At 38.5% G+C, this 19,091-nt stretch overlaps 3 protein-coding genes across 7 annotated transcripts; 1 reads left to right on the plus strand and 2 right to left on the minus strand.

Annotated features, from left to right (window-relative positions):
• Positions 1 to 1,900: 1,900 nt before the first annotated feature.
• LOC117335831 lies at positions 1,901 to 8,966 on the minus strand. Its single transcript, XM_033896060.1, has 2 exons — positions 8,891 to 8,966; positions 1,901 to 7,050 (listed from the first exon to the last, which is right to left on the minus strand). Exon 2 carries the CDS (start codon positions 6,968 to 6,970, stop codon positions 5,045 to 5,047), a length of 1,926 nt encoding a protein of 641 aa, XP_033751951.1. The 5' UTR covers positions 6,971 to 7,050; positions 8,891 to 8,966; the 3' UTR covers positions 1,901 to 5,044.
• On the plus strand, positions 8,182 to 17,210 carry LOC117335832 (UPF0160 protein MYG1, mitochondrial-like). Of its 5 annotated transcripts, none has more exons than XM_033896064.1 (8): positions 8,182 to 8,205; positions 10,379 to 10,568; positions 10,761 to 10,856; positions 11,600 to 11,830; positions 12,353 to 12,428; positions 13,477 to 13,599; positions 13,999 to 14,180; positions 16,655 to 17,210. In XM_033896064.1, the coding sequence occupies exons 2-8, from the start codon at positions 10,426 to 10,428 to the stop codon at positions 16,830 to 16,832; spliced, it is 1,029 nt and encodes a 342-aa protein (XP_033751955.1). In that variant the 5' UTR covers positions 8,182 to 8,205; positions 10,379 to 10,425; the 3' UTR covers positions 16,833 to 17,210. The 5 variants fall into 5 exon arrangements, with proteins under 5 accessions (XP_033751955.1, XP_033751954.1, XP_033751956.1 ...); XM_033896063.1 differs by lacking the exon at positions 8,182 to 8,205 and adding an exon at positions 8,262 to 8,286; XM_033896065.1 differs by lacking the exon at positions 8,182 to 8,205 and adding an exon at positions 8,948 to 8,985.
• A 258-nt stretch (positions 17,211 to 17,468) lies between these two features.
• On the minus strand, positions 17,469 to 18,125 carry LOC117335919. The gene has a single exon (XM_033896201.1). It carries the CDS (start codon positions 18,123 to 18,125, stop codon positions 17,469 to 17,471), a length of 657 nt encoding a protein of 218 aa, XP_033752092.1.
• Positions 18,126 to 19,091: the final 966 nt, after the last annotated feature.

Consider the following 19,091-nt stretch of genomic DNA (forward strand, 5'->3'; position numbering starts at 1 on the left):
CTATTTCTGAGAAAGTACTGAAGGGATCTTTCTCAAATTTTATATGTAGGTTTCCCATGGTGCCTAGTTATGCATATTGCATTTTGGGACAGATCGAAAAACAACATGGCCGACAGGCAGCCATCTTGGATTTTGACCATTAAAGTTTGTTATTGCTCTTTCTGAGAAAGTACTGAAGGGATCTTTCTCAAATTTCATATGTAGGTTCCCCTTGGTGCCTTGTTATGCATATCACATTTTGGGACCGATCAGAAAACAAGATGGCCGTCATGCAGTCATCTTGGATTTTGACCATTGAAGTTTGTTATCACTATTTCTGAGAAAGTACTGAAGGGATCGTTCTCAAATTTCATATGTAGGTTCCCCTTGGTGCCTAGTAATGCATATCGCATTTTGGGACTGATCGGAAAACAACATGGCCGACAGGCAGCCATCTTGGATTTTGACCATAGAAGATTGTTATCGCTATTTCTGAGAAAGTACTGATTGGATCTTTCTCCAATTTCATATGTAGGTTCCCCTTGGTGCCTAGTTATGCATATTGCATTTTGAGACCAATCAGAAAACAACATGGCCGACAGGCAGCCATCTTGTATTTCGAAAATTGAAACTGGTTATCACTATTACTAAGAAACTAATGAAAGGATCTTCCTGAAATTTCATATGTAGGTTCCCCCAGGTGCCTAGTTATGCATATTGCATTTTGAGACCAATCGGAAAACAACATGGCCAACAAGCAGCCATCTTGGATTTTGACAATTGAAGTTTGTTATCACTATTTCTCAGAAAGCACTGAAGGAATCTTTCTCAAATTCCATATATAGGTTCCCCTTGGTGTCTTAATCTTAAATTTTATATATAGGTTTCCCTTGTTTGAAAAGTACTAGAGGTTTCTTCTGAGTTTACACAGATTAGTAAGACTTAGAAGAAGAGAAAAGTAGAGAAAAGATCAATCTGACATGGAACCTATGAAGAACATTCAATGGTGGGCGCCAAGATCCCTCTGGGATCTCTTGTTAATTTTTATTATTCATTTCATACATACAATGTATCTATGTATATACTCTATACATGTGTGGAAAGAAAATGATAACAAAAATCCTTCCACCATCATCACATTTTCAGGGATGAAAAAATCCCCCCCCCCCCCCCCCCCCCCTCATTCTTTGTGGAAACTTAAAACTCCGAAACAATACATTAACCTTTGGCCTAAAAGCATTCAAAATTGCAAAAGAAATGAGATAAAAAATGTCAAGGGGAATAACTCCTATAAAAGTTTTGCATTCATGGGCCTCCATACTTACTAGTTGGAACTACTTTTATGTAAGCAACATGGCTTCTCAGTGAAGCCATTTTGACTTGACCCTTGGTTGAAATTTATGACTGAGATGCTGATATACGGAAACGTAATTAAATTTCATTTGTAAATATGTATAGGTGGAAGATGTCAGAATATGAATATTGATAAATCAGATTTTAACATGTGGTGGTATCTGAGATTTTGAAACATTTCTGGAATCCACTTTAAAGTTAGTTTTTAATTTAATTTTCACATTTATGAATTTCTTGGTATAGTAAATATGTGTTTTATATCATACCATAGACATTGAGTGCATTTTTGTTTTTTTATCAGTAATTTTTGAAGAGTTTTTAGTCCTTCTACATGTAACCCCAATATGGCTGACATTAGTAAGTCCAATAGTCCTTAAGACTTTGTCTCAGGTGACCTAAAAATGAATAACTTGTTACCAAGGTGAACCAATTTGTATGAATTTGAGAAAGATTCATGCAGTACTTATAATTAAGTGGCAAACTCTAGAGTTCAAAATCTAAAATGAACGCTTGTCGGCCATTTTATTTCTAAGATTGACCATATAGATGTACAACTAAGACCAAGGGGAACCTACATGTGACATTTAATAATGATTCGTAAAATTCTATTACAATTTTTCAACTTTCGAAATCCAAGATGGTCACCTGCTGTTCTTATCAGTTTCAAAACTGAACATGCACACTTAAAACCAAAGGAGAACTTGAAAATGAAATTTGGACAAAAATAAATGATAAACATACTGTTCGTGATTTTGTTGGTTTGCTCAATCAACATACTTAACCAACACTACTGAGACCAAGAGGAACCGACACATGAAATGTGGGAAAGATTCATGCATTGATGAATACCCGACAAGAGGCAATTTGAACAACTTACTATCTAATGACAATTGTAAGTGGAGTAAAAAAGGATAATTTTTCAACAAAATGATTTTGTTTCCTCAGCATCATTTGAGAAATACCAGGGACTAAAGATATAATGATCGAGGACCAGTGAATCTGTGGATGGATTGGTTATAACGGTAATGTTGACAGAACACTGAATGGTCAGTAGAGCAAGACAAAACCTAGCAATAGGCGGAGTTTTAAGGTTTGTAAACAGGTCGCTTTACTCACGAAGTATGAATCAAAAATTAAAATCAATTCATCAATCAGGGACTAATATTATTGAATGGAACAAAAGATTAAAATGAATAATAGTGAATCAAGGATTTTAGTCAAAATGTTGATCAAGGATTGTAGTCAATATGACACGGATCAAGGATTTAAGTCAATATGTGAATCAAGGATTGTAGTCAATATGACACGGATCAAGGATTGTAGTCAATATGTGAATCAAGGATTGTAGTCAATATGTGGATCAAGGATTGTAGTCAATATGTGAATCAAGGATTGTAGTCAATATGTGAATCAAGGATTGTAGTCAAAATGTGAATCAAGGATTGTAGTCAATATGTGAATCAAGGATTGTAGTCAATATGTGAATCAAGGATTGTAGTCAATATGTGGATCAAGGATTGTAGTCAATATGTGGATCAAGGATTTAAGTCAATATGTGGATCAAGGATTAAAGTCAATATGTGAATCAAGGATTGTAGTCAAAATGTGAATCAAGGATTGTAGTCAATATGTGAATCAAGGATTTAAGTCAATATGTGAATCAAGGATTTAAGTCAATATGTGAATCAAGGATTGTAGTCAATATGTGAATCAAGGATTGTAGTCAATATGTGTGTAACATTGGTAAATACTAGCCGCAATATACCGCTCGGCTAGAGAGATCTTCTCTTTAGCTCGATCGGTTGAGCGTAAGACTAGTAAGCCAGAGGTCCCGGGTTCGAATCCTAGCGGAGGCAGTAATTTAAATTCATATAATTCCTGCGCTCTGTTACATGTGGATCAAGGATTGTAGTCTGTTATAATAAATCTGAAATGAGGATTTTTTATGCATTTTCTTTTTAGGATGAAGCTAATGTAACCAATTAAAAGGATTTTAAGTGTTTTGCAACACATCCTCTATACCATATTTATTCTGAAATAAACCCCCTTCCCAAGTATAAAAGTTAGTGTACAATTTTTGCAGGGCTTATTAATTGTGAACCACCTTTATCTTAGGATCATAAAATAAATGGCTCTGAAACATGAAGAAGGGGCCTTATTTTCAGTATGGGATATAAGTATCTTCATAATTGTACATATTTTATCTTGTGATGAGTCCTGAGGGTTAACTCTGGGGACGGGACTTATTATAAGGCGGTGAAATCACATTTGTTGGTACACATGTATTTCTAATAATACCAGCCATATGGTCATTGCCTGATGAATAAGTAAAAGAATTGTATGTCTAGAATAAGGCAGAGTGATAAACTCGGGTGTATTTGGGCAATTTCGGTCTTCTTCATAAAATATCAAAAGTCCATATGTTGTGTAGAAATGATTCTGTCTGTCCCAGGAATCAAATGTCCATGTGATCTGATGTAGACACGATTATGTCTGTCCCAGGAATCAAATGTCCATGTGATATGATGTAGACACGATTCCGTCTGTCCCAGGAATCAAATGTCCATGTGATATGATGTAGACACGATTCCTCCTGTACCAGGAATCAAATGTCCATATGATCTGATGTAGACACGATTATGTCTGTCCCAGGAATCAAATGTCCATGTGATCTGATGTAGACACGATTATGTCTGTACCAGGAATCAAATGTCCATGTGATCTGATGTAGACACGATTCCGTCTGTCCCAGAAATCAAATGTCCATGTGATCTGATGTAGACACGATTCCTCCTGTACCAGGAATCAAATGTCCATGTGATCCGATGTAGACACGATTATGTCTGTCCCAGAAATCAAATGTCCATGTGATCTGATGTAGACACGATTCTGTCTGTCCCAGAAATCAAATGTCCATGTGATCTGATGTAGACACGATTCCGTCTGTACCAGGAATCAAATGTCCATGTGATCTGATGTAGAAATGATTCTGTCTGTCCCAGGAATCAAATGTCCATGTGATAGATGTAGACACGTTTCCGTCTGTACCAGGAATCAAATGTCCATGTGATCTGATGTAGACACGATTCTGTCTGTCCCAGAAATCAAATGTCCATGTGATCTGATGTAGACACGATTATGTCTGTCCCAGGAATCAAATGTCCATGTGATATGATGTAGACACGATTCTGTCTGTCCCAGGAATCAAATGTCCATGTGATCTGATGTAGACACGATTCCGTCTGTCCCAGGAATCAAATGTCCATGTGATCTGATGTAGACACGATTCCTCCTGTAACAGGAATCAAATGTCCATGTGATCTGATGTAGACACGATTCCGTCTGTACCAGAAATCAAATGTCCATGTGATAGATGTAGACACGATTCTGTCTGTCCCAGGAATCAAATGTCCATGTGATCTGATGTAGACACGATTCCTCCTGTACCAGGACTCAAATGTCCATGTGATAGATGTAGACACGTTTCCGTCTGTACCAGGAATCAAATGTCCATGTGATCTGATGTAGACACGATTCCTCCTGTACCAGGAATCAAATGTCCATGTGATCCGATGTAGACACGATTATGTCTGTCCCAGGAATCAAATGTCCATGTGATAGATGTAGACATGATTCCTCCTGTCCCAGGAATCAAAAGTCACAGCAAACTTGTAATCAAGCACTGAAATGTCTAGTGGATATCTCACACCGTCTACCGCTGTGAGGAGTTCTCTAGGTCTCTCCCCTGTCGCTGACATCTGGACAATGTTATGGGAAGCATTACCACAGGCGTAAACATTCCATCCTTATCAATATCAACACCATGTGTTCCTTTCAAGATGTTTGCTGTAGCTATGCTCTTTACTTGTGTTTGAGGTGAGAATCGACCTACAGCCATACTGTGACTATCCTTGGTAGTGCAACTGAGGATAATGTCTTTCCGCTTGTGGTCGATTATCATGTAAAGAGAAGAGGTTTTAAGCAGCAACAGGGAGTTCACTGCAGCTTCTTGGTTGAGAGAATACATGGAATATTTACATTCGATAGCCTTTCTTTGCCTGGAGCCTTGTTTCAGTGGTTGATGACGTATGATCACTACATCTGAAGTCAGGTAAAAAGTACCCTCAACGTAGGAAATGCCGTAAATACTTCCTATTTGATTATCTACCTCATACAGCAGTTCCAACATGTTAGGTCCAACTTTCACCACAGCAATGGACCTTCCACCACTCATGGAAATAGCGACTTGACTTTCACTGTGGTGATTAATTCCCCATGGAGCATGAGGGAAGTCAATGTGATGCACGTAAGTTCCATCTTCAGCGAACATTTTAAGGTTCTTGTTGTTGTGGTCAGTTACAATAATTCGACCATCAGCAAGGTACAGGACACCAGTGGCACAGCATTCAATTTCTCCATCAAGTTGAATTTTGAAATTTGACTCACTTGCAACACTTAGATGTGAAAGGGACAACTCTAAATCATCATTAACAGGCAATGTTCTTGTTAAAGCGGCTGCCGTGACCATTCCAAGAGAAAAATGATTTTCCAATCTGCTGCAGTCAAAGTTTACCTTGAGTTCTAAAGCTTTGACGCACCACTCCTTACTGGCCCTACCAACAATCTGCCGGCAGTGCTCTACAGCGATCCTACTCTGCTGGTATATTGATATTGTATCTATATCATTCTCCATTATTTGTTCGGAATCAAAAGCATTGATGAGGTCAATGACATTGTTCAGGACAGCGGTGTATGACTCTAAGCACTCCTTTAGTTTACAATGTTCATCCCGGTGTACCTGCACAATCTTGTGCTCCATCATCGTCTGACAGTTGTTCAAGTAAGCATCAATGTCACGCCGCAGACCAAGGATGTTGTCAAGGGCAGTTCTTTTCTTCAGATTTAGCTCCTGCATCTGTTGATTTGAACCATTGACGATTGTGTTCATAACCCTATGGGCCTTTTTAAGGAAACTCTTCATGTTTGTGAGGCTGTGACCTGTCCTGAGAGAGCGACAGTAGTCCTGGGCAGGTTGCACTGATATACAATGTCTGTGTGTGAGTGCCACACATTTGGCGCAGTACAGAGACTTGTGGTCCTCGCAGAAAAAATCCCGGAATAGATTGTGTCTCTTACAGGTTTCAAATGATGTTCCTTTCTGCTGATCTGTATCAGTTATCTGGCAATCTTCATGTAATAAGTCATGGTAATTTACCTTACACTCCTCACAAAACGCACTCCTTATCGTGTCACACCAATAACCTGCTTCTACCTTCTTTCCTTTCTTTTTACAAGGATCACAAAATGATGACCTTTCCCCGACTGCTTGACCCGGCACTTTGACCCTGCTCTGTTGACCCAATCCGTCCAACAGACTGTTGAGAGGGAAGTCTTTGGCCCACAGTTCTCGGTCTTTAGCTGGATTAATTGAAGCAATTTCTTTCCTACATACTGGACAGATAAAACTTGTAGTGGACGACGTGTTCTGGGTAATGTAGTGACTCAAGCAGTTCTCACAAAATGTATGCAGACAAGGCAAGGTGCGGGGTCGTTGTAGACGTTCCAAACATATGGCACATTCAAGGTCACGGCAATCTACTCTCATTGTCACCTCATCAGGATCCAGATATGTTGCCATATTGATTTCCAAACTGAGTGTTCATTAACTTGGGGTTACAGGAAAGACCATGATTGTTCAGATTGGAGGAGGCTGGTCACCTAAATAAAGAAAAGTCAACTTAGATGTATAAATATTGTTTTAAAGCAGCAGAGGATTTTCTAGATAAATAAAACATACACATCATGTCATTCTGACAAGAGAATCCCACCATAGTATGACTCATGATTAAGTTCAGCCAATCAGCCAAATGATTTCTATGTTCTATAGGAATGTGTCCCGTTATGAATAAAATATAAACATGAATTATCTATTGGTGTTTCATTGAATTATCATATTTTAACAACTAATGGAAAACTGTTTCAACTCTAATGCTATTCTACCAATTTTCAATAAAATGATGACAATTTTCAAAATTTTACATCTGTAGTAATCTACGTCATCACCCTATTGTATTTTTGGTGGAAAGGTAGCCATTTTTTACTGCCTCGCCTCAGGTAATCTTGCCATATTAGTCATCTTTAGCGATCATCCGGGTGAAAAAGACAGAATTTACAGAACCCAGAAAAAGGTAGTGTAGCTACATGTACACATCATCTTATTACTTCGCACAGTGTCAAATTTGGTAGAATATTAATCATGCAAAATAGCAAAGCCATACATCATGGTTTAGCCGTGTATGACATCATCGTTTAGCCGTGTATGACATCATCATTTAGCCATGTATGACATCATCGTTTAGTAATGTGTGATTTTGCGATATGCACATGCAAGTTAATATGTGTAAACATAATTGTATAATTCAATAAGTTAAATACATTATTGCCAATTATAGCAACTGAAAATTACTGTACAATTAAGTTTAAACACAATAACGAATAGCACTAAATACTTGTTTACTACTGTATATATAATTAAGTTACATGTGATGCCATAGAAAAAAAAATATCTGAACTTTATTTAAACCCCTAAGGAAAATAGAGTGAAGGGTGGGTTTTTCAAGAAATTTGAGATACAATGAGTATTCGTTCTGACACCTCAGGATTCCAAAGTAGAGTGAAAGGAATTTGGAAGGGCGCTACACTCGAAAAGGCGCCTAAAGACCAGTGAGAACACTATGCTAATGAGGGCTCACCCCATGTACTAGTCAGTTCACTACAGACTAGCCAACATTCAGATTGAACACCATTCCACTCAGGCCAACATTTCTATTTTCATGCCTTGGCCAGGGTTGGTCATACCCGAGTGACCATCAGGTAAGTTCCAGGTAAAAAGTCATCACTTACCTATATTTGGTTAATTTGTATTGGAGACGCGTTAGAAGAGATCTTACATAAGTAATTGCACTGCATCATTGACCACTGTTGATGTATTCCTTTTGGGAATTATTGACAGAATCACAACCATCAGTAAACCTGAAGAGAAGCTTAAGATATAGATGAAATTACACCAGTACCATTACTATATAAGATGAGGGATAGGGAGCTCGATGCAGATGTCAAGACTTTATTACAGAAAATTCCTAGCAAGACAAAGGAGGGAAAATGCCATATACCAGCGCATTACTACTAGATTGCGAATCTTGAAGGACAGATTCGGGAATGGCGAACTTGACGTTTACGCTTATGTATTCTCTGCCATGTTGTGTGCACTGAATACAAAAATACGTTTGATTCCCATCAGTGATTATACTAGCTACATACAGTGTAGCGAATCAAAGTCACCCTTAGTCCGAGTTTCCTCTGGCTCTGACAGCATATGAGGGCCAGAGGAAACTCGGGCTAAGTCACCCTTAGTTGACAGTTGAAAACGAAAGTAAATTCAAAATCCTAAGAAACGTCTGTCGCATTCACAGAAAAACATTACACGACATGCATCTAAGACACTAGTTTACCACATACTGAAATATTTATAAATAAATCAGGAATGAAATAGGCCTACCTATTACTAAGTTTGAAAGTAGACCTACAGAAGGTCGGTAGGCCTTCCTTCACAAATTACTTCGGAGATTGACAAGTCTGAAACGTTTTGGTGATGTAAGTTTGACAGGTTGTTTCGTCACATCTTTTATTCTGAAGATTTCTACATGTTGTTCATGGGAGAAGACGAGCTTTTGACGGCTAAGTTGAACATGATAATATTAGTTTACTCAATAGAAGAAAATTGTGCATATACTCTGGACATGCTTAAAAAACTGGACCTGTAAGCTATATTTATCTGGTCTTGGGCGAAATGACCCGGAACCGGTAAGTTGATCAGCGTTTGTGGAATGCTTAGTTTGGCGCGTGGTTGGAAATCGACAGGTATACTTTCACTTTGGCTCTAGTTTTGACTGTATTATGGACTTCAACAATTGTCTTGAGCTTGCTTTTTTGCTCATGACTTAGTCTGTTGTGCAGTGTTATCTCCATTACTGAAGTATTGCGTCTTGGAGAATGTATTTGAACAAAGTGATAGTTTGTCTAGTGGTATTAGGCTTGGCGGTGTTGACAGTGATATATTTTGAGCGTTGACCAATATGTTATCGTGGATAATGTAATGTTTAGAATGGATATGTCTGGTGCCAATTTTCTGTTTTCTAGGGAAAAATATCATATTATCGAGAAAACTATTGTAACGGATTTCGCTCTACCAACTACATGTAAATATAGCACGTTATAAGGTCAAGTAAAATCTGACGATCAATGTATATAATACACATATAGAATAACTATTTATACAAATGTAGCTGTAAAAGTTTAAGGAGTAGTAGTGTGCAGCCAGCCGGGATCGAACCCGCGACCCTCGGCTTACTGGTCCGCCGCTCTACCGACTGAGCTAAAGGGAAATTCCCCCTAGCCGGAAGCTAGAAGGCGACCATACAAAAACTATGTACAGTATTTACATTTAAAACCCGGCCTGCTACACTACTCCCTCCTTCAAACGTGTTCGCCCCCGAACACACCAACCCAGGTTCTCTCTCCAAGGAAGCCAGCCTTCTTGCTTTCACTTGGAGTGGTCTGCGCTAAAGGGAAATTCCCCCTAGCTGGAAGCTAGAAGGCGACCATACAACTATGTACAGTATTTACAATTAAAACCCGGCCTGCTACATAGCTATTGCCGATAGCTATTAATAATCATAATGTTTTTGTAAACAACTCCAATAAAACCTACAAAACCATTTCAAATATTCAGAAAAAAATTGACAATGACAAAGGGGTATGTAGTGGACAAATGTAACTTTAGTGCAACAATGCGGGGTCTAATGTAAGAAGTAGTTCAGTGCTATTTTATGTAATTGAAGGCAGTAGCAGTATTTGGGAATCAGGAAATCATGCTTATTGAGAAAAAAATGGGTATAAATCTAAAAAAAATAGCATTCTGGTGATATCTGATACAGATTGAAGGTTACATTTAAGTTCTTTGCTTAATTGATCTTTTTCGTTACAGCTGAGGTACTAAAGTCATTGTCGACACTCATTGCCACAGGAAATCCAATGTCTGCTGGTAGTCCCACAGCAAAGAAAGCTCGAGTAGACATGAAGATTGGCACACATAATGGCTCTTTCCATTGTGATGAGGTGTTAGCATGTTTCCTCCTGAGACAACTCCCAAAGTATAAAGATGCACAGATTACAAGGTGACAATTCATTACAAGTAAAACATATGTTGATTACAAGGTTACAATTCATTACAAGTAAAACATGTGTTGATTACAAGTTAAGAGATATTGATACAAACTTTCTGTTTTAATGTAGAAAAATGATAAGAGATAAGATATGATTGGATAGATTTATATTTTTCAGCTGATATTTTTTTTATTTATTTTCAGAACTCGTGACCCTGCTGTACTGGACACATGTGATATCGTGGTGGATGTGGGAGGTGTGTTTGATCCAGAGAAAAATAGATTTGACCATCACCAGAGGTAAAAAATAAAAAAATAAATTAAACTAAGAAAAAAACTGAGGGAGGACATTAAAGTGTGTTCCAAAAATTCAGAGTTATCTGCTCTTGTAAGCAGGTATTGACTGTTATGACAACTCATGACATTACTCTCAAACAAAAGATAACAATCAATACATGTACCTGCTCCCAAGGGTAGACAACTCTGCATTACGAAAAAGAAAGAATATTTTAATGTGATTTTAGTGTTAATCAACCTGTTATATGTAGATACTGATACTATTAATATTTATCACTGACTGAAATCTTCAATATTTTTTGATACCGGAGTATAAATGATTTGCAGGACAGGCTGGTCAAAGTAAGACAAAATGTAAACTTTATATTAAAGTCACATACAAGATGTTTTAGATTTATTGATCAATTGTTTTTAGATGAAGACAGGAAATATTGTTATTTTTTTTCATAAATAAAAGGTTAAAGTGTACGACTTACTAGTACTTGAGTTATTTTGAAAAAATTTATCCATCAATGGTTGACGTTCCTGTGACTTCATAAACAGTTAATTGAATCAGTTGTCTTTTGGATTAGTTTGGAAAATAATCATCGACATAATATAATTTACAAGGTGCACTTCATAATTAATTGTACCATATACTCAGTAGAGTATTTGTGAGGTTTTGTGTTTTTATTTTTTTTAATATTTCCAGAATTTCTTTGTCATTTTGTATATGTCATAATACATTAATAATCAATCTATATCAGGAGTTTCAAGGAAACAATGAACAGTTTAAATCCAAAGAAACGTTGGAACACCAAACTCAGCAGTGCTGGACTTGTATACCTACACTTCGGACGTCAGGTGTTAAAACAGATTCTGGAGTTGGCTAATGATGATCCAGTTCTGGACATTATTTATGACAAAGTCTACGAAAACTTTGTGGAGGAGATTGATGCTGTCGACAATGGTATTAACCAGTATGATGGAGATGCCAGGTAAGTCCAGGAGGAGAATGGGAAAATGGGAACTAGAATGTCAGAAGTTTATATATACAGAAGGGTGAACTAGAATGTCAGTAGTCAGTATTTTATATGTACAGAAGGGTTACCATTCCTATGGCATTAGGTACATAAGGAGTCAAAGGTGAGATTTATTACAAATTGCAAGATTGATATGGTAGTGGAATATTGATGCTGTACATTTCTGAATCTCTGAATTACTATGAAAAAATAGTTTGACTTGATGACCTGTGTATAAAGTTTCTTTAAAGAATCAAGTCTTTCAGGGAACAACCAAGAGAATGTTATATTTACACAATTCTGTTTGACTTGAATATATTTCCATTGTAAATATTTGAAAATTAACTATCTGCAGTATATAATTTACAATAATGTTTATTTTCATGCTAAATGCACTTTATTTTAAAGTCTTAAATATATATATTTGCCTGTGGTGTGAAGGCAATGGAGTTGTGCAGCCATCAATTATCTTGATGAAATAACAATTACTCTTTTCAGGTATCAAATAAGTACAACCATCGGCAATCGTGTTCGACATCTAAACCCAAACTGGAATGAGGAAGCTAATGAAGAGGTAAACAATCATTACAATTCGACCTGGTAGTGTAAACGTGGGGGAGCGGTTAACGACCTGGTAGTGTAAACGTTGGGGATCAGTTAACGACCTGGTAGTGTAAACGTTGGGGATCAGTTAACGACCTGGTAGTGTAAACGTTGGGGATCAGTTAACGACCTGGTAGTGTAAACGTTGGGGATCAGTTAACGACCTGGTAGTGTAAACGTTAGGAATCAGTTCACTTTTAACTGTTAGTCTTTCTATTATACAGGTTTGCAGAATATATATTTGCCTGTTGATCACTAGATTTATTTAGCCCTGTAGGTGGAGTGTATGAATTGTACCTGCTGCCTTCGTGGCATGATTCTAAGAGGTGACTAGGATTATCTCTCCTCCTTCTTAATAACTATTTTCTTCCTAATGTCTTCCTTGACGCTACCTCACTTTTGACCTTTGGTTGAGCGTTTGCCGCTGTGAGGAAGACTTTGTGTTCAGTCCCCTGGCTGAGACATACCACGGTCTCTAAAAATGGTAGTTACTACTCCAGCTTTACGCTCAGCATTTTGGGAGTGGAATGACTGGTTAGTCTGTTGTCAGTATAATGTGACAGCATCTGTTGGTCTTTGGCAGTGTATCTAGTGAGGTAGCACTGTAAAGTTGACATCAGTACTATCAAAGGAAGGCAAACACTAATATACCGTGGTCTCTGAAAATACCCCAAACAGTTACCACACGCACACAGCTCACAAACAGTGGAGACTATAGCTGTTGATAGGATGTTAAAGAAGGCAAAAACCAAACCAAACCAAACTAGATTTATATGCCCTCGCCATGAAATGGGGGGGGGGGGGGGGGGGGGGGGGTATAGTGTTACCCATGTCCTGTCCCATCCCAATGCAATATAACTAGCTAATCTCAGGAACTGATGATGTGATCCCCACAAAACTGTATTTCGGGGCAGGGCATCTATGTCTTACAGACATTTTCTAGTCTATATTTAACCACACTTTGCCATCCTTGACATAAACTATTATTTTGTTTTTGTGTATGTTTATGGTACTTCCAGGCCCAGTTCAATAAAGCCTATGACATGGTAGGAGCTGAGTTTCTGGATAGAGTTCTGTATTATAAGAAGTCCTGGATCCCTGCTCGAGAACTTGTGGAACAGGCCATCAAAGAAAGAACAGCGGTAGGTCATCAGTGGTCTGTTGATACATTGGGATTGGGGATCAATAGAATGTGTAACATTCAAAGGAAATATTGACTCGTTCACTTTCCTTACTAACACACAATTTTGTTGTCACAACACTTTCACAACTAATTAAATGTGATTTTTATTTTATTCTTTATAAATTAACTTATGAAATTTTGTGTCCTCATGATAACTTTTTAGTGATACACAAACTAAACTTGTACCAATGTCCAATAATGTTAGAAGTGTTGGTAAAGGAAATCATGTTGTGGGTTCTCAATTGGACCTTAATTTCATGCTTAGGGAAGAGAGCATTGAAACTTTAAGGCCTATGTATGTAAAGATATAAATAGTGTTAATTGAAGATCAATTTATTCCTGCTATTGTTGTGTGAAGGTTGATCCGAGTGGGGAAATCGTGGTCCTGAAGTCTGGTGGTTGTCCCTGGAAGGACCATCTGTTTAACATAGAGGAGGAAATGTGTCTGTCTGCAAAACTCAAGTATGTCCTGTACACGGACAGCAGTCAGAAGTGGAGGATACAGTGTGTTCCACTCAAAATAGGCTCCTTTGAAAACAGGTATGTGGTGTAGACTGGGGTAACGTAGGGGGTACAGACTGGGGTAAGGTAGGGGAAACGAAAACAGGTATGTGGTGTAGACTGGGGTAAGGTAGGGGGTACAGACTGGGGTAAGGTAGGGGAAACTAAAACAGGTATGTGGTGTAGACTGGGGTAAGGTAGGGGAAACTAAAACAGGTATGTGGTGTAGACTGGGGTAAGGTAGGGGAAACGAAAACAGGTATGTGGTGTAGACTGGGGTAAGGTAGGGGAAACTAAAACAGGTATGTGGTGTAGACTGGGGTAACGTAGGGGGTACAGACTGGGGTAAGGTAGGGGAAACGAAAACAGGTATGTGGTGTAGACTGGGGTAAGGTAGGGGAAACTAAAACAGGTATGTGGTGTAGACTGGGGTAAGGTAGGGGAAACTAAAACAGGTATGTGGTGTAGACTGGGGTAACGTAGGGGGTACAGACTGGGGTAAGGTAGGGGAAACGAAAACAGGTATGTGGTGTAGACTGGGGTAAGGTAGGGGAAACTAAAACAGGTATGTGGTGTAGACTGGGGTAAGGTAGGGGAAACTAAAACAGGTATGTGGGGTAAGGTAGGGGAAACTAAAACAGGTATGTGGTCTAGACTGGGGTAACGTAGGGGAAACTAAAACATGTATGTGGTGTAGACTGGGGTAAGGTAGGGGAAACTAAAACAGGTATGTGGTGTAGGCTGGGGTAAGGTAGGGGAAACTAAAACAGGTATGTGGTGTAGACTGGGGTAAGGTAGGGGAAACTAAAACAGGTATGTGGTGTAGACTGGGGTAAGGTAGGGGAAACAGGCTGGGGTAAGGTAGGGGAAACTAAAACAGGTATGTGGGGTAAGGTAGGGGAAACTAAAACAGGTATGTGGTGTAGACTGGGGTAAGGTAGGGGAAACTAAAACAGGTATGTGGTCTAGACTGGGGTAAGGTAGGGGAAACTAAAACAGGTATGTGGTGTAGACTGGGGTAAGGTAGGGGAAACTAAAACAGGTATGTGGTCTAGACTGGGGTAACGTAGGGGAAACTAAAACAGGTATGTGGTGTAGACTGGAGTAAGGTAGGGGAAACTAAAACAGGTATGTGGTGTAGACTGGGGTAAGGTAGGGGAAACTAAAACAGGTATGTGGTGTAGACTGGGGTAAGGTAGGGGAAACAGACTGGGGTAATGTAGGGGAAACCGGCTGGGGTAAGGTAGGGGAAACTAAAACAGGTATGTGGTGTAGACTGGGGTAAGGTAGGGGAAACAGACTGGGGTAACTTAGGGGAAACTAAAACAGGTATGTGGTGTAGACTGGGGTAAGGTAGGGGAAACAGGCTGGGGTAAGGTAGGGGAAACTAAAACAGGTATGTGGTGTAGACTGGGGTAAGGTAGGGGAAACTAAAACAGGTATGTGGTGTAGGCTGGGGTAAGGTAGGGGAAACTAAAACAGGTATGTGGTGTAGACTGGGGTAAGGTAGGGGAAACTAAAACAGGTATGTGGTGTAGACTGGGGTAAGGTAGGGGAAACTAAAACAGGTATGTGGTGTAGACTGGGGTAAGGTAGGGGAAACTAAAACAGGTATGTGGTGTAGACTGGGGTAAGGTAGGGGAAACTAAAACAGGTATGTGGTGTAGACTGGGGTAACGTAGGGGGTACAGACTGGGGTAAGGTAGGGGAAACGAAAACAGGTATGTGGTGTAGACTGGGGTAAGGTAGGGGAAACAGGCTGGGGTAAGGTAGGGGAAACTAAAACAGGTATGTGGTGTAGGCTGGGGTAAGGTAGGGGAAACTAAAACAGGTATGTGGTGTAGACTGGGGTAAGGTAGGGGAAACTAAAACAGGTATGTGGTGTAGACTGGGGTAAGGTAGGGGAAACTAAAACAGGTATGTGGTGTAGACTGGGGTAAGGTAGGGGAAACAGGCTGGGGTAAGGTAGGGGAAACTAAAACAGGTATGTGGTGTAGACTGGGGTAAGGTAGGGGAAACTAAAACAGGTATGTGGTGTAGACTGGGGTAAGGTAGGGGAAACTAAAACAGGTATGTGGTGTAGACTGGGGTAACGTAGGGGGTACAGACTGGGGTAAGGTAGGGGAAACGAAAACAGGTATGTGGTGTAGACTGGGGTAAGGTAGGGGAAACAGGCTGGGGTAAGGTAGGGGTACAGACTGGGGTAAGGTAGGGGAAACTAAAACAGGTATGTGGTGTAGACTGGGGTAAGGTAGGGGGTACAGACTGGGGTAAGGTAGGGGAAACATTATGACTAGGAGGGCTAACTGTATCGTGAAGGAGGAGGGAGGGGGGCATTATTGTATCGTGAAGGAGGAGGGAGGGGGGCATTATTGTATCATGATTAGTGGGGCAGGTATTGTATCATGTCTAGGGGGAGGAGGGCATGTATTGTATTATGACTAGACAATGTTTTGTTGTACAGATTTAATGATTTACATGTATATTTCAGCTACATTTTAATACTTTTGCAGACTTTCTTTGCCAGAAGAATGGCGTGGAGTTCGGGATGCCGAGTTGACGGAGAAGTCTGGGATCCCTGGCTGTATATTTGTACATGCCGGAGGATTTATAGGAGGGAATGAAACTTACGATGGTGCACTGGAAATGGCCAGAAGGAGTCTCAAACAGCAAAATGAAAACGGTTCCTAAACTCCAAACAAGAAGAGATGTATAACATAAGATATTTACTCTACAAGATGTGACCAAACTGTGTCCTGAAATAGTATCTCCAACACCAGAAGATAGTCACAGTGATAAAAAGATGATGATCAGGAAAAGAAATCTCAAAATTAAAACAATGTAAAGACTGTTGGGTCAGGAAGCAGAATTCTGTGTTGAAACAAATATTGCATTTATTGTACTAGAACTGTTGATATTAAAGGTAACCATTACAAGCCTGTAACTTGTGACCGGTTCTATATTCTTTAGGTCCTGTGTACAGGCAGGCCTCTTACACATCATATTCGAACTCAATTTCATATCTATATACCTTTGTTTTGCATCAATAAATGAAAATGTATGAATTATTGTTTTAGTTTGTTATTCTATCTTCTGTTATGAGATGATCAAACATTGTTATTTTATCTTCTGTTATGAGATGATCAAACATACATAATACCCAGACTAACTCCAAGTTAAAACTATGTACCTAGAAATCTCAGGCAGATCTGTTAGCTATCATCAAATCATTGTTTTTTTCTGATGGACTATTCAAATCTCCCTTCTTCTTTGGTTTGTCCTTCTATGGTTTGTCTGACCATCATTGTGATATCCATGGAAGTTTTTTCAGTTGTGATATCCATGGGTGTTTTGTCCATTGTGATATCCATGGAAGTTTTTTCTGACAGTTGTGATATACATGGGTGTTTTGTCCATCGTGATATCCATAGGAGTTTTGTCAATTTTGATATCCATGGATGTTTTTTCAATTGTGATATCCATGGGAGATTTTTCAATTGCGATATCCATGGATGTTTTGCCCATTGTGATATCCATGGATATTTTGCCCATTGTGATATCAATGGATATTTTGTCAATTTTGATATCCATGAATGTTTTTTCAATTGTGATATCCATGGGAGATTTTTCAGTTGTGATATCCATAGAAGTTTTGTCCATGGTGATATCTATGGGTGTTTTGTCAATTGTGATATCCATGGGTGTTTTGTCAATTGTGATATCCATGGATGTTTTGTCCATTGTGATATCCATGAATGTTTTTTCAATTGTGATATCCATGGGAGATTTTTCAGTTGTGATATCCATAGAAGTTTTGTCCATGGTGATATCTATGGGTGTTTTGTCAATTGTGATATCCATGGGTGTTTTGTCAATTGTGATATCTATGGGTGTTTTGTCAATTGTGATATCCATGGGTGTTTTGTCAATTGTGATATCTATGGGTGTTTTGTCAATTGTGATATCCATAGGTGTTTTGTCCATTGTTATTCATGGATGTTTTGTCCACAGCGGTTTTTTGTCCATTCTTTTTAGGACCCTTACAGGAAGCTACACTGTAAAACTTCTTATTCTAAAGGTTAAATTTTTCACTATTTATGAAAACATATTGTCTATTTCATAATTTCCATAAAAAATACAAACTAGAACACTGACACGTCAGAAAGGGCCCCGCTATGTGTCTGACCCTTCAGGGTAAATGTAATAATTATTGTCAGTGTTTTTCCTGCCTATATAACTGGGTGCGCCAAACGACCCCATTCTCAAAGCGTTTTAGCCAGATTTTTTCCCAAAATCAACTCGAAAATTCCAAATAACATTTGTATGACGACTTTTCACAATCAATGAAAAAATTCCCAGTTTCGTTTTTAGGAATACACTGTGCACTGTATAAATACCCAGGAAAAACACTGATTGTAATATACTGACATGAAACTATTAGATATATGTTTTTGATTAACCTTTGCTATTGTTTTATTAATGTTAGCATTAATAGGGCCACTGACAATACTGCTTATTATTATTGTATGGAAAAGCTAGCTAAAAGAATTCTACAAGCATTACACTTTTCAAATTTGTTTCAAATCTAATATCAAGGAGCACACAAACTGATATAAACTCAATGCAGTTATTCTAATAAGGTAAACTTGAGAAGGTTTTCTGAAAAACAAAACATACCAAATGTGAAGAAAAGGGGAGAAAAAAAGGATTTTTTAAAATATTTTAATAATGTCCTTTTTTGTCATTTGAGGTATAAGAAATCCAAACCAGTACTTTTTTCACCTTTTTTTGTTTTAAAACTTTTTATATTTAGACCCAATCAACTTCAAAACCAACTTACCTTCATAATGTCATAACAAAATCTTTAATACCATTTAAAAAATGTCAATCCGACCTTAACATATGACCCATTGACTTTGAACTTTGGTCAGTTGATATCTTGTTTGATTG

The sequence above is a fragment of the Pecten maximus genome, chromosome 10 (genome assembly GCF_902652985.1).
Source record: "Pecten maximus chromosome 10, xPecMax1.1, whole genome shotgun sequence".
In the NCBI taxonomy this organism is placed as follows: Eukaryota; Metazoa; Mollusca; class Bivalvia; order Pectinida; family Pectinidae; genus Pecten; species Pecten maximus.